The following is a 15,942-nucleotide window of genomic DNA, read 5'->3' as shown; positions in this document are numbered from 1 at the left end:
CATCATGCCTAGACAGCCGAAGGCTGTTTGAGCATGCTGAGAGTTATAGTTTTGCAACAGCTGAATGCACCCTGGTTGGCAAACTCACCTACTGTCATATTGGGGTACCTAACTTATCTACATACATGCCTACCTAACCGCCTAGCTACATACCTGACTACCTACCTACTTAAAAAAAATGGCTACCTAACTACCTGGCTAGTTACCTACCTACATACCTGACTGCTTGGCTACCTACGTGCCCATTTTTACGGAGCAGGGGGGGGGGGGCATCTTTTATCGTGTGGAGGCCTATAGATGTGGAGATTGTGTAGAGGAGGGCACTGGAAAAATGTGAAGTCTAACATGTTTGTCCTGCAGATGCCAAAGAGATGAAGTTTTGGCTGGAAGAAGCAGTCATGTTGGTCTGATCCGAATGGAGAAGAAAATGAAAGAAGACGCGGGTGATCAGAAAAGATGCCATCTGTGAGTCCCTAGATGTAATTTTAGGTTTACGTTCACACGTGCGTATTTCTGCTGCAGATTTGCTTTAGAAGAATTTCCTGTCCACTACCTTTATATGGTCCTGTATATAATCACTTATATGGTATACAGATCCTGTGTACAGCTGGTATCTACCTCTGTATGGTGAATGTATTTGGGAATATGGAGGGGAGTTTATTAACCTGTTTAGAAACTTTTTTTAATCTAAAATTGTCGCACAAAAAGTCTGTTTTCATGGAACTTTTGTGAGACTTTTGCTTTTGATCATATTTGAAATGTATGTGAGACTTTTCTCTGAAAGTCTAAAAAAAAGTCTCAGAAAAGTCACAGCGCTGTGATTTACACACAAACTCACACCATGTCACTTCAGCCCTAGAAAGCAGTCTAAATGAATAGCATGGGCATCAGTACCATAGGGGACAGGTGGAACACATCCCCCACATGAACTGACACAGTGTTGGTCCTCTGATGCCCCCCCACCTCAATTGTGCCCGCAGGATAATTTAGGATAACTGGCGGCAGGGGAGAATAATGATGCCAGGCAGGCAAGTGAGGCAGCCAGTCAACATTTCCTGATGCTTGGCTGCTTAGTTTATTTCCAGTACAGCACACTGACGGAACAGGTGGGAAAAATAGGAGGACTCTGAGGTAATGTTCCCGTGCACCAAATTAATCAAATTATGTGCAACTTTTGGGGACTTTGGTGCTGAAATGTGTATTATTAGGCGACTTTTCACATCCAAGGCCGGCGTTAGGGCGGGGCAAACCAGGCAATTGCCGTGGGCCCCCATCCCCCAGGGGGTCCCCTGCCAGCTGCTCAGTAGCGGATCAGCAGCCCGCTGCAGCCCGGCCGCAGCCACTTTAAAACCATGACCAGCGGCGGGCCCGGACACTTATCCTGCTTTTTCTATTTTTTCATATTTCCTTACCTGGCCGCGCTCGGCAGGCTCAGGTAATGTGGCGGGTCTTGTGGGCTGTGTGGATAATATGACGAGTGACGTCTCCTGCCGACTCCTCTGTGCAGCATCAGGGACGTCCCTCCTCATTTCCTGCAGCGCCGGCTGCTTAAGTTTAGCAGTCCGTGGCTGCAGGAAATGATGAGTAACGTCCCTGACGCCGCACAGAGGAGCCGGCAGGAGACGTCACTCATCATATTATCCACACAGCCCACAAGACCCGCTGCATTACCTGAGCCTGCCGAGTGCGGTCAGGTAATGAAATATGAAAAACAGAAAAAGTAGAGGGAGAGGGGGGACCTAATGTGGGGGGAACTATACTGCCAACCTAATGTGGGGGGAACTATACTGCCAACCTAATGTGGGGGGAACTATACTGCTAACCTAATGTGGGGGAACCATACTGCCAACCTAATGTGGGGGGAACCATACTGCCAACCTAATGTGGGGGAACTATACTGCCAACCTAATGTGGGGGAACTATACTGCCAACCTAATGTGGGGGAACTATACTGACAACCGAAAAATGCACTGCGTAGAAATGGAAGCCCCCAAAATTTACAAAATGGCATTTTTTTCTTAAATTTTGTCGCACGATGAATTTTTTTTCCGTTTCGCCGTGGATATTTTGGTAAAATGACTAATGTCACTCCAAAGTAGAATTGGTGGTGCAAAAAAATAAGCCATAATATGGAATTTTAGGTGCAAAACTGAAAGCGTTATTTTTAGAAGGTGATGAGGAAAAAACCCTGCATCCTTAAGGGGTTAATGTTCCTGTGACTAAAGTTGGCCATTTTATTCAGAAGTTTAGGGTCCACAGCATTGTTCAAACGGAAAACTGAGGACAAATCGAAAAGACAGATAATATGAATGGTAACCAAAGAGCCCAGAACAACTTCCAAAGACATTAGAGTTGACTCCAAGGTCAAGGTGCATCAGTGTCCGATCACACCATTTGTTCCTGTTTGAGCCAAAGTGGACTTAATGGAAGATGGCCGAGGAGGACACCACTGTTGAAAGCATATAATAAAAGCTGTATTTTGCCAAAATGTATAACTTCTGGGAGAATGTCCTTTAAATAGATAAAACTAAATTGAGGCTTTTTGTCCAGTCATATCAGCTCTATGTTCGCAGATGCAAAAATGAAGCATACAAAGAAAAGAACACTATCTACTGTAAAGCACGGAGGAGGCTTGACTATGTTTTGGGGCCACTGCATATGGCACAGGGTGTCTGGAATCTGTACAGGCTGCAATGAAATCTCAAGACTATGAAAGCATTCTAGAGCTAAATGTGCTGTCTAGTGTAAGAAAGCTTTGTCTAAGATTCAGGTCATGAATCCGCCAACAGGATAATGCACAACACAGCTAAAAACACCTAAGAATGGCTAAGAGCAAAAGATTGGACTATTCTGAAGTGGCCGTCTATGAACTCTCATCTGAATTCAATTGACCATCTGTGGAAGGAGCTGAAACATGCAGCCTGGAGAAGGGACCCGTCACACCAGAGACGGCTGGAGCAGTGTCTTATGAGGAGTGGGCCAAGATACCTCTAGACGACTGCAGAAGTCTCATTAAGAGTTACAGAAATCACTTTATTGCAGTGACTGCCTCAAAATGTTGCGCAATTTTTTTTCGTTCAGGTACCATCATTTTGTCCAGGGCAGTTTTATTATTTAGTTGTTTTTTTTTTTTTTTTTTTTTATAAATATGTTGAACCACAATTCAAACCTCATCAAAACCAGTGTAGAAGAAAAGTTGTTCAGTTGCCCATAGCAACCAATCAGATCGCTTCTTTTATTTTTCACAAGCCTTTTTAAGAACCGAGCCCATTTTGGCCTTAACCCCTTAACGACGCAGGACGTATATTTACGTCCTCCGCCGGCTCCTGCGATATGAAGCGGGATCGCGGCGCGATCCCGCATCATATCGCGTCGTTCCCGGCGCTCATCAACGGCCGGGACCCGCGGCTAATACCACACATCGCCGATCGACGCGATGTACGGTATTAACCCTTTAGAAGGTGAAAGTGACCCGGCTGCTCAGTCGGGCTGTTCGGGACGCGGTGTCCCGAGTAGCTGGCAGGACACCGGGAGGGCCCTTACCTGCCTCCTCGGTGTCCGAACGGCGAATGACTGCTCCGTGCCTGAGATCCAGGCAGGAGCAGTCGAGCGCCGATAACACTGATCACAGGCGTGTTAATACACACAAGTGATCAGCATGAGAGATCAGTGTGTGCAGTGTTATAGGTCCCTATGGGACCTATAACACTGCAAATAAATGTAAAAAAAAAGTGTTAATAAAGGTCATTTAACCCCTTCCCTAATAAAAGTTTGAATCGCCCCCCTTTTCCCATAAAAAAAAATAACAGTGTAAAAAAAAAAATAAACATATGTGGTATCGCCGCGTGCGTAAATGTCCGAACTATAAAAATATATCATTAATTAAACCGTACGGTCAATGGCGTACGCGAAAAAAATTCCAAAGTCAAAAAAAGTGCATTTTTGGTCACTTTTTATACCATTAAAAAATGAATAAAAAGTGATCAAAAAGTCCGATCAAAACAAAAATCATACCGATAAAAACTTCAGATCACGGCGCAAAAAATGAGTCCTCATACCGCCCTGTACGTGAAAAAATAAAAAAGTTATAGGGGTCAGAAGATGACATTTTTAAACGTATAAATTTTCCTGCATGTAGTTATGATTTTTTCCAGAAGTGCGACAAAATCAAACCTATATAAGTAGGGTATCATTTTAACCGTATGGACCTACAGAATAATGATAAGGTGTAATTTTTACCGAAATATGCACTGCGTAGAAACGGAAGCCCCCAAAAGTTACAAAATGGCATTTTTTCTTCGATTTTGTCGCACAATGATTTTTTTTTCCGTTTCGCCGTGCATTTTTGGGTAAAATGACTAATGTCACTGCAAAGTAGAATTGGCGACGCAAAAAATAAGCCATAATATGGATTTTTAGGTGGAAAATTTAAAGGGTTATGATTTTTAAAAGGTAAGGAGGAAAAAACGAAAGTGCAAAAACGGAAAAACCCTGAGTCCTTAAGGGGTTAAGGACGGGAACATTTTTTGCAATTCTGACCACTGTCACTTTAAGCATTAATAACTCTGGGATGCTTTTACTTTTCATTCTGATTCCGAGATTGTTTTTTCGTGATATATTCTTTTTTATGTTGGTGGTAAATTTTTGTTGATACTTACATAATTTCTTGGCGAAAAATTCCAAAGTTTGATGACAAAATTGAAAATTTAGCATTTTTCTAACTTTGAAGCTCTCTGCTTGTAAGGAAAATGGATATTCCAAATAAATTATATATTGATTCACATATACAATATGTCTACTTTGTTTGCATCATAAACTTGACATGTTTGTCACCCCTCACAGAATTTAATAAGGGGTGCAGTGAGAATTTACATCCCACTGGCATTTGACAGATCTTTGGAACAGTGGGCTGTGCAAATGAAAAATAAAATTTTTCATTTTTACGAACCACTGTTCCAAAAATCTGTCAGACACCTGTTGGGTGTAAATGCTCACTGCACCCCTTATTACATTACGTGAGAGGTGTAGTTTCCAAAACGGGGTCACATGTGGGGGGCGGGGGGTCATTGTTCTGGCACTATGGGGGCTTTGTAAACACACATGGCCTTCAATTCCAGACAAATTTTCTCTCCAAAAGCCCAATGGCGCTTCTTCTGTTCTGAGCATTGTAGTTCGCTCCGCAGAGCACTTTACATCCACATATGGGAAATTACAAATTTTGGGGGGCTTTTTTCCTATTTTCCCTTGTGAAAAATGTATGGTAACACCAGCATTTTAGTGAAAAAAAAATTTTTTTCATTTTCCCATCCAACTTTAATGAAAATTCGTCAAACACCTGTGGGGTGTTAAGGCTCACTATACCCCTTGTTACATTCCGTGAGGGGTGTAGTTTGCAAAGTTGGTTGACACTTGGGTATTTATTTTTTTTGGCAAAAACAAGTCTCTTAGAGCACTTTTTGATCAAAACATGTCCCCCATCCACCACGCGGAGGTGGCCTCATTTCGGATGGGACCCTAACACTCATTTCACTCACCTCTGCTGGGCATATGGCCTCGGACTGGGTGACATGCTGGATCCAATATCAATTTATAAAACCTCCTGTGAACATTTAGGTCAGTGTTATCCTATGCGCTCCGGCCACACACGCTGGCCGTGAGCGCATGGTCCCCTTACCTTCTGCTGCCGACGGGGCTGGGACTCTCATCGCGGGACGCACCCGCATGTGAGCCCCAGTCCGTCACTCTCCAGGTGTTTCTCCTGCATCTGCCTCTGCTCCGGCGCGCGTGTCCCCGTCCCTTCGGGCATGCGCGCACCAGAACTTTAAGATTTAACCCCTTAACGACGCAGGACGTAAATGTACGTCCTGGTGAGGCGGTACTGATGCACCAGGACGTACATTTACATCCTATGCATAAACGCGAGCATCGGAGCAATGAGAGTTCTTAAGAGTGTGGGGGCCAGGGGACTGGGACGGAGTCCACCTGATAGGACCAGTAGTGTACAGAAGGGCCACTTCTGTACTGGGCTACCACTTAAGCTTAGTTAAAAGACACTAAAAAGGACTCCTATGTGATTCTAAATCAACACTTTCTGTAGGGTTAAAATAGTAAATCTAATGGTTTTGTAAACCTATCTGAGGACACATGCCCTTTTCTCAAACTCTAATGTAAATTGTAGGGTCTGTGGGTTTCATTCTTTTTTCTGTTGCATGGCAGGCACTGACTTGGCACACAGGCAATGCGCCAAACGTGTGTCTCACAACTGAGAAAAAAGTGTGGGATTTCCGATAATAAATCCCCATCACCAAGTGTACCAGGATCCTGCACCTGTGTCGTGCACCAACCCCTCAGGTCCTGCACTTTTTAATCTTCATTTCGCTCTTTATGACATTCATACTTTCTATATAGATCAAGTCAGGACACACATCAACAATATAAACACACAGAAAAAAAGTCTGTCTAGTAAAGAGCATTTTCCTGGGAAATGTTTCATTTTGTCTTTTTCTTCTAGGTCTTACTGCACACATTGAGGTGGTCCGAGTCGTATTTGACCCTAAAATGATCAGTTATAAATCTCTGCTGAAATTGTTCTGGGAGAATCACAACCCAACAGAAGGTATGGCCCCTATAATCTGAGTGACTGGCTAATATATATAATAATGCAGAGATTGTGAGTAGAGATGAGAGAACTTACAGTAAATTCGATTCGTCACGAACTTCTCGGCTCGACAGTTGATGACTTTTCCTGCATAAATTAGTTCAGCTTTCAGGTGCTCCGGTGGGCTGGAAAAGGTGGATACAGTCCTAGGAAAGAGTCTCCTAGGACTGTATCCACCTTTTCCAGCCCACGGGAGCACCTGAAAATTGAACTCATTTATGCAGGATAAGTCATCAACTGCCGAGCCGAGAAGTTCGTGACGAATCGAATTTACTGTAAGTTCGCTCATCTCTAATTGTGAGGCTGAGATATGTGGGAGCCTTACAGTTATGCAGCTGTCATTTCAAATGTCAAATATCATTATGTTAGACTAGGTTCACAATACGTTGTTTTGTTTCTTTGCATCCTGTTGAAACATCATTTAGGACAGTGGTCTTCAACCTGCGGACCTCCAGATGTTGCAAAACTACAACTCCCAGCATGCCCGGACAGCCAATGGCTGTCCGGGCATGCTGGGAGTTGTAGTTTTGCAACATCTGGAGGTCCGCAGGTTGAAGACCACTGCTTTAGGATTTATTCACATGCTGTGGGTCTGCAGAAAATTAGCAGTATTTCTGCACCAGAAAAAAATTAAGTATTTATAATTAACTGCAGGAAATGTGCAGCACATCTGCAGCATGTGAATGTACAAATCTTTTTTTTTTTCTCGCAGGAAGCTTCTTAAGATCAGGATTCTGTTTTCTTTGTCAAGCAGGATGGTTTAGCAGGATGCAACAGACTTGCATTGTATACAAATTGATCGATCAGGAGTCATTTGTGAAACAGGAAATAAAAAGTAGATAGTCTGGGTATGTCTATCATGGTAAAAAAAACATATACAGCCTGTATTACAGTTAAGTGCTATATTCATAATTCTGCTGATGTAGCAGTTAGCAATTCTGTCAAAATGACAAAACAACAATTTCTTCCTCTGCTAAACTATAGTAAACTACTAGATCCTAGACTTACTCCATTTAAAGGGGTTATGCAGGAAAAAAACATATATATATATCAACTGGCTCCAGAAAGTTAAACAGATTTGTAAATTACTTCTATTAAAAAACTTAATCCTTTCAGTACTTATGAGCTTCTGAAGTTAAGGTTGTTCTTTTCTGTCTAAGTAATCTCTGATGACACCTGTCTCGGGAACCGCCCAGTTTAGAAGCAAATCCCCATAGCAAACCTCTTCTACTCTGTGCAGTTCCCGAGACGCGTGTCATCAGAGAGCACTTAGACAGAAAAGAACAACCTTAAATTCAGAAGCTCATAGGTACTGAAAGGATTAAGATTTTTTAATAGAAGTAATTTACAAATCTGTTTAACTTTCTGGAGCCAGTTGAGATATATATATATATATATATATATATATATATATATATATATATATATATGTATATGTACGTTTTTTCCTGGAATACCCCTTTAAGTCAATGGGATCCGTCATTACCCAGTGGAGTCCTGTTTGGAACAAAAAAATAGAAGCTGTACAGACGCAGAGCGGGACGGAGCACAACAGCAATGTGAACCTAGCCTAATAGAGGAAAATAGTGCTCAGTGGTTAAAGGGCAACTCCAGTAATGCTTAAAGGGGCACTCCGGTGGAAAAGATTTTTATTTTTATTTTTTTTACATCAACTAGTGCCAGAAAGATAAACAGATTTGTAAATTACTTCTATAAAAAAAAAAAAAAATCATAATCCTTCCAGTACTTATCAGCTGCTGTATAATACAGAGGAAATTATTTTCTTTTTGAATTTCTTTTTTGTCTGTCCACGGTGCTCTCTGCTGACACCTCTGTTCATGTCAGGAACTGTCCAGAGCAGGAGAGGTTTGCTATGGGGAATTGTTCCTGACATGGACAGAGAAGTCAGAGTGTGGACAGACAGAAAAGAAATTCAAAAAGAAATGAACTTTCTCTGTATTACACAGCAGCTGATAAATACTGGAAGGATTAAGATTTTTTTAATAGAAGTAATTTACAAATCTGTTAAACTCTCTGGCACCAGTTTTTTTTTTTTTTTTTTATTCCGATGGAGTACCCCTTTAAGCAGCAGGCTATTTGTTTAAATTTTTTTGTGCCGTTGCCTGAGCCCGAGACTTGCACAAGACTACGACGTTTAATCTAGGCTATTTGCCCAAGTCCCATTCAAGCCTACGAGGCTTGAGCCAATTGTGTGGACTGTAGTCTCGCACAAGCCTCAGATTCAGATGGCTCAGGTGGTGGCACAGAAATTTTGTCCCGTCCCCTCGTCTTGATTGATGGCTCGCGTCACCGCTCTGCTCCGTCTGCTTATGGAAAAGAGCGATGACACAAGCCGACTGGGCGGCCATGGCCGGAGCAATGGGGAGCAATGGGTGCTGGTAAGCATATGTCCCTGCCTAGGGGACTACTTGCAGGGTGGCTGGGGGAGACTTTACAACTTAAGCTCTTCACCATCCCTGGGGGCAAAAACGTCCCCTGGGGATGGTTAGGATAACTATTTTAGCATATATAATGTGTTGTCAAGGGTTATATATACTAAAATCTGCTGATTGGTTCCCTTGAAGAATCCCCTCTAAGCACATGTAACCTTATTACCACTGGAAAACTACAATTCCCATGATAACCCTGACAGCCTTTATCTGAAAGGGTATTGTAGTTTTAGCTTTGGGCATTGGAGGTTGTAGTTTTGCAACAGCTGGAGAGCTGCTGGTTGGAGAACACTAAACTAAATAGATCCTAAAGTGTTTTGGCACCTTTTTCTGGCAGGACCTCTGGTGATCCTAATGTGAGATCAGGCTGGATATTTGTTACTGGTCTGTGATAAGAAGCAAAGATAATAATGACAATATAATCCTTTTCCCTAAAATTCTCACTCCATCTGTCAATGCAGGAATGAAGCAAGGACAGGATGTAGGTTCTCAGTACCGCTCAGTGATATTCACCTATGGAGACCAACAGAGAGAAGCAGCTGTACAGTCTAAAGACGGCTACCAAAAGGTAAATACTCTACAGTAGTGCTTTTCAACCAGTGTGCCCCCAGCTGTGGCAAAACTACAACTCCTAGCATGCCCGGACAATCTTCAACTGTCCGGGCATGCTGGGAGTTGTAGTTTTGCAACAGCTGGAGGCACCCTGGTTGGGAAACACTGCTCTACAGCATTAAATTCCACTGCCTAACCTAACATTCCATGAATAAGAATTCCAGTAGATATTGTTTTTAGTGTCATGGCGACCTCGCACCAGCAGAGGGTGCTCTTGACTAGGAATATGGTATGAAGACAAACTGGTTTGAATACTGGCAGCCTCATAGGCATCTATTTATCTGCAAATACTGCAAACTTGTCAAGGCCCAAGGCTCAAATATACCTGCCTTGACCCCATAGTAAATGCCTAGGTAAAATGCCTTTTAATCATTTTTGTCAAAAACAAGCATTTGAAACAATAGGACAATAATTGAAAATGTATCCTATGACCTGTATTAGGCTACATTCTCACTGCCGGCCAGTTTGAAGCCCATTTTTTAGGATCAAGAAAAGTCGGAGAAAAAATAGTGCTTGGACTGTCTTTTTCTCTGGTTTCTCTCTCCAAAACGGCGGCTATTGAATACAATCGGGACCCGTTATTTGCCGGTATGCAAAATTACGGCAGGCAAAACTGCAAAAAAAAAAGAAAAAGAAAGGGTATGTGGCACATAGGGCATCTTTTCCTTTGTTTTGTTTTTGTGGCATATGTTTTATGAGTATGTCACCACAGTTTTGCCACAACTATAAAAATCAAGTAAATGTACCCAAAAATAAATGCTCAACCACCGTTTTATGATGTCAGTAAACTGAATAGACTGACATGTCAGTATTGTACTGTAAATGTTGTGAGCTGTGAAATAGTCAGTAAGGGTATGTTCACACGGCATTCCGCTGCAGCAGAGTCTCATTGATTACACGGTGAAACTCTGCCGAGAAAATCCGAATTACGGCATCTGCAAAAGGAATAGACTTGTCTATTGTTTTTGTGAATTTAGCTCGGAAATGCATTGCCGTCTATGAGATGGCGCATTTCTGAGCGATCCCAGTGCCCGCCGGATTATTCAAATATGCACAATGTCCGCCCGTGTTTTTCGTGCGGGCATTCTGCCCATTTTATGCTGTTTGAACATGGCCAAAGGGTACAGCTACACTTAGCAGAAATGCTGCAGATATTCTACAGCAGAAAATCTGCAGTATGTACACATCAAATAGAATTTGTTTCAGATTTTTTGATGCAACACATCAGATTTATTGCTGATTTTGCCTTTCCAATGAAAATAAATGGGACAAATCAGCAGAGTATCTGACACCATAAATGACATGCTGCAAATCTGAAATCCACACTGCAGAACAATTTCCATATGGATTATGCAAAACCCACTACCATATGCAGTGTGTGGTAGTGGGTTTTAAATTCGAGCAACTTTGCTGCCACTGTATGTGCTGCGGATGGAATATGCTGGTGCGATAATAAATTCCACCTGCAAATACATGTTCATTGACACAAGTCACACAATTCCACTGTATAATTCCACTCCTGACATTAATATCATGGCACATTTAAAAATATTTTAAAGCCGGATTCACACATGCCGTTTTTGGTGCTTTTTTTTCTTTTTTCTTGCCAAACATAGAAGTGAATCTAAGAGGAAGGAAACATGCAAAAGTAAGACTTTTCTTATTTGTCTTTTTCTGGCTCAAAAAACTGCATCAGAAGCTGTGTATGTGAATCCAGATTATGTATTCAATAGGCTGCCAATATGAGCCCACATTTTGAATAACATTCCAAGATTTGGATATCCAGTGTATGATATTGGATGCACAGTTAAAAATTGCAATGCACAAGTGCACGTGGTGCAAGAATGATAACTTTTTATTTTATTGTTCTGTTATGTAACATTAGTAAAGACAGAGCAATAAAGAAATGTCATAGGTGTAAGTGATGGCTCTACAAAGAACACAAGATGCCAATGAGATCCATACAATGATTCCCATCTTCTAACCACAGGAGCTAAAACATTCTAACCTGGGAGCCATCACCACTGAGATCCATCCTGCTCCAGAGTTTTACTATGCTGAGGATTACCACCAGCAATATCTGCACAAAAACCCAGATGGCTATTGTGGTCTGAAAGGAACTGGAGTGTCCTGTGTGCTGTAAACGCCTGGATGCTATTCCTCTTTCTTCCTCGCACAGTGTTTAGGCGTGTGATCCTAATAAAGCGCATGTGCACATAGGTCTGTACTTTGTATCTTAGTAATACTCATTTGCTTTAAACTGCTTTAATACAATACACAGAACCATATTTTTCTATATACAGTCTCATTGTCTGACCTTAATAATGGGTTTTACATGATATTAGTTCAATAGGTTTATAAATAGATCAAAACAAAAACAAAAAAACATAGTACAGTAACCCCCCGACCTACGATGGCCCCGACATATGATCAAATCGACATACGATGGCCTCTCAGAGGCCATCGCATGTTTATGTCAGCATCTACATACAATGCTTTTATATGTCGGGGCCCTCGCATTAACTGCTATCCGACAGCGCAAAATGCTTAAGCTACTGTCGGATAGCAGTTTAAAGGAGTACTCCGATGCACCACAAAAAAAAAAAAAATGCCACAATGTAGCCCATTAACTGTAACCCATTAACTTACCTGTCCAACGACCCTTCAATCTTGTTCTCCTGTTACGGCCGCCCGAAGTTCCTGGCCCGCGCTGGGAAAAACTACATCTCCCAGCATGCCCGCTACTGACATCCAGCCAGCTCCTGCCCTTCCCCTGATTGAATGACAGGGTGTTTGCTGAGCTGAGCCTATGGCAGCTCAGCTCAGCGAATAAATGAATAAATTAACTTAGGGGGAGTAGCCGACTCCGGGCTGGGAGGCCGGCACAGCCCGCAGTGACTCATGGGAGCGATGAGTCACCGGGCGAAGATGGCGCCGGATCGTGAAGAAGAAGCGGTCGAGCATCATCTAAGGACCCAGCTTCCGGCCAGATGGAAAAGTGAGGAGAAGTCCGGGAAGAAGCCAACGTGGACAACGTGAGTATATTACAATGTGATATAACTTTTATTAATGCTTCATTTCCCCCATAATCAGGTTGCGTCGGAGTACTCCTTTAAGCATCCCGGACAGGTTCGCTCACCTATACCCGCTGCTCCAGGTCCACTTCGGGATCCTCCGGCGTTTTCTGTATCTTCTCCGGGGTCCGGGCCTCGCTTTCCGGCATCGTTATTACGTCACTACACACGCTGTGCCGGCGCAGCAGCGTAATAACGTCACCAGAAAGCAAGACCCAGACCCTGCAGAAGATGCGCAAGACACCGGAGGATCCCGAAGAAGACATCGGAGCAGCGGGACAGCATCGGGAGCCCCTGGGACAGCATTGGGAGCGGTGAGGATGTAGTCCGGAGCGGCGGGGACAGGTGAGTATAACTTCCTATACTTTACATTGCACGGATCTCTCAACATACGATGGATTCGACAAACGATGGGTCGAGGGACCACTGTAAAACAAAAAAAATAAAAAAAAAATAAAAAGCATTAGGTAGAGATCACATCAGATCATACAAAATACCTTCTCTAAAACACTCTATTAACGATTTTGCCACGTTGCTGACATTGTAACTACATAAAGATAGTGTTCAGGGATATTCATTGATGATCTCTTTTTAGGATAGCCATCCATTTGTAGTAAGGGAATAGCCACCGGTGGCACCCTCAAAATCATCAATCATATATAGATATGTATAGAGTGTAAATAAGGAATAAAGTATGGCATAACTCCAGGATATACCACAGCCCTATCATTTTGCTAATTGTGGGGTGCTGAAGTTTGTTACTATACTACTTACTAGAGAAACATATTTAGTGCATATACTTCAAAAACTATGGGGAGATTTATCAAACCTTGAACAGTGGTGCAGTTGCTCATAGCAACCTATCAGCTTGCTTCTTCATTTTTAAAAAGTCCACTGAAAAAATGACTGGTTGTTATGGCCAAGTCCTCCACTGTTCTGTACAGGTTTGATAAATCTCCTCCTATATGTAATGCTTCTTTGAATCAGTTTGGCCCACACAGTTTACCACCCGTATGGATAATATATATATATATATATATATATATATAATACAAAATCAGATATGGACTTTATCTCTACTTGTACACGGCACACAGGGGAGACAGTATGCTCCTCCTCTATGTCTCTTAAACCCAGCCTTAGAAGCTGTACCAGTATAAGAGCATTCTAGAGTAGTACTGACCAGTCTAAGCTTTGAATCAAGCACTGGGTGAGATCTAATACTTATTCATAAGCTCATGTAGTCTTATAGTAAGATTCTGTTTGTTGCCCATAGCAACCAGTCACATCTTTGCTTTCATTTTGGCAGAGCTATGAGCAACAGAGGAAATCTTACTATAAGACACTGGTCCTATGACACACAGCTATATCAGCCATTTTAGCGGATAATCACCCTGTGTAGTAGGTCCTGAAGGCTTGAATCACACCTGTGTTGGATGTTAGGAGCATTTATTACAGATTGCACCACAAATGCCAGACAAAATAGTGGAGCAAGCAGTGAGTGCTATTTTGTGTGGTAGAATGCCAGGCACTATGAGGGAAACTGGATAGTCCTCATTAAAGGGGTTCTCCCTTGTTTATACTGTTTTTTGTTATTATGTTTGTGTGTTATGTGTGTATAAGTATGTGTTTTTTTTATGTGTGTTGTGATTATGTATATATGTATTTTCTTACCTTTTGTGAAGATCCGGAAGCTAGCCCCTTTTTCTTCCAGCGGCTTACTGTGTACCTCGGCCTCCGCCATGTTGTGTTCGGTAAGTGGGATGTCGGGGTGTGTGTTCTTGCTTCTGTCCTTCCTATCTTCTGACGTCCTGTTTCTTCCGTGGCTCAGCGACGAATCTGCGGCCTCTTCCGGCACATGCGCAGCTAGTTTTTTTTTTTTTTTTTACCAATAAAGGTTTTTTTGTCTAATTGACAAACTGTCTGCGCATGCGCGAGTATGCAAGTGCTCTACGCTAACAGCGTAGCGTACGTTAGGTCTACGCTAATAGCGTAGCTTCGCGCAAGCGCAGACAGTTTGTCAATTAGACAAAAAAAAACTGTGCATGCGCCGGAAGAGGCCGCAGATTCGTCGCTGAGCCACGGAAGAAACAGGAAGAAAAGATTCGCCTCGGACGTCAGAAGATAGGAAGGACAGAAGCAAGAACACCCCCCCCCCCCCCCCCCCGACATCCCACTTACCGAACACAACATGGCGGAGGCCGAGGTTACACAGCAAGCCGCTTGAAGAAAGAGGGGCCAGCTTCTGGATCTTCACAAAAGGTAAGAAAATACATATATACATAATCACAACACACATATAAAAAACACATACTTATACACACATAACACACAAACATAATGACAAAAAACAGTATAAACAAGGGAGAACCCCTTTAAAGTCAATGTGATCCTGCTAGTGCAGTTGGTGTCTATTGTACTGCTGATCTGTTTTCTCATTTGTTCTGCTTCTATGACAGAACAATGGGGGAAAAATAGAGACGGTGTGAACAAAGCCTTATACCTTTTGATCTAGATACTATTTGATACACAGAAGCACAACTCTCTCAGCTGTCCTGGGAGCTACAAAGTATTAGTGTAGATAATATGTATCATTCTTAAGACCAGGATGTTTGGCTCCCACAGAATTGTATATAGACTGGATACAATTGTAGTAAACTCAGACTAGTTTATGAAAAAATAAAGTGTGAATTACACAATGTTCTGGTACTGAAGTGTGAATTGTTACATAGCAGAATATTTAGAAGGGTAACCACATAGTGCTAGTAGATGAACTAAAAGATCTTCACTGCTGAATGATTGTCATGGTATGGGGGGAGATTGTGACGTAAGATGATAGAAGCCAGGTACACAAAGTGCTGATCACTAGAGCAGATTGTCAGTGGCATGCTTGGAGTCCTGCTTCCAGGAAGCACAGATGCTGAGTGAGGATGGGGCGGTGACACCCACACATTTCCTGTTACACACCTGTATTCTAGTCTGCAGGTGTCTTCAGGCTGCAGTGTGTGGGAGTCTTATGTGCGGCTTTCCAGCAATCAATCTAATCTCCATATATGCCATATGTAGAGTTCAGATGGCAGTGAACATAACACATATGTAGAAATCACACATCATAACATTTCTTTTTTAGATTAAGAAAATCAAGTTT

At 42.4% G+C, this 15,942-nt stretch overlaps 1 protein-coding gene across 3 annotated transcripts in view; it reads left to right on the top strand.

The window, feature by feature from the left end:
* The window catches only part of LOC130356196 (peptide methionine sulfoxide reductase MsrA-like), a 28,420-nt gene extending 16,415 nt beyond the window's left edge, over window positions 1-12,005 (top strand). For all 3 annotated transcript variants that reach the window (XM_056557358.1, XM_056557359.1, XM_056557357.1), the window contains 3 exons: window positions 6,512-6,616; window positions 9,570-9,676; window positions 11,711-12,005. In XM_056557358.1, the coding sequence (XP_056413333.1) occupies window positions 6,512-6,616; window positions 9,570-9,676; window positions 11,711-11,863 (365 nt within the window). In that variant the 3' untranslated portion in view covers window positions 11,864-12,005. The remainder of the gene's footprint in view (window positions 1-6,511; window positions 6,617-9,569; window positions 9,677-11,710) is intronic.
* Window positions 12,006-15,942: the final 3,937 nt, after the last annotated feature.

Source organism: Hyla sarda, chromosome 2 (assembly GCF_029499605.1).
Source record: "Hyla sarda isolate aHylSar1 chromosome 2, aHylSar1.hap1, whole genome shotgun sequence".
Taxonomy (NCBI): Eukaryota; Metazoa; Chordata; class Amphibia; order Anura; family Hylidae; genus Hyla; species Hyla sarda.
The sequence above is the reverse complement of the archived record's forward strand: the minus strand, read 5'-3'. Positions and strand labels throughout refer to the sequence as shown.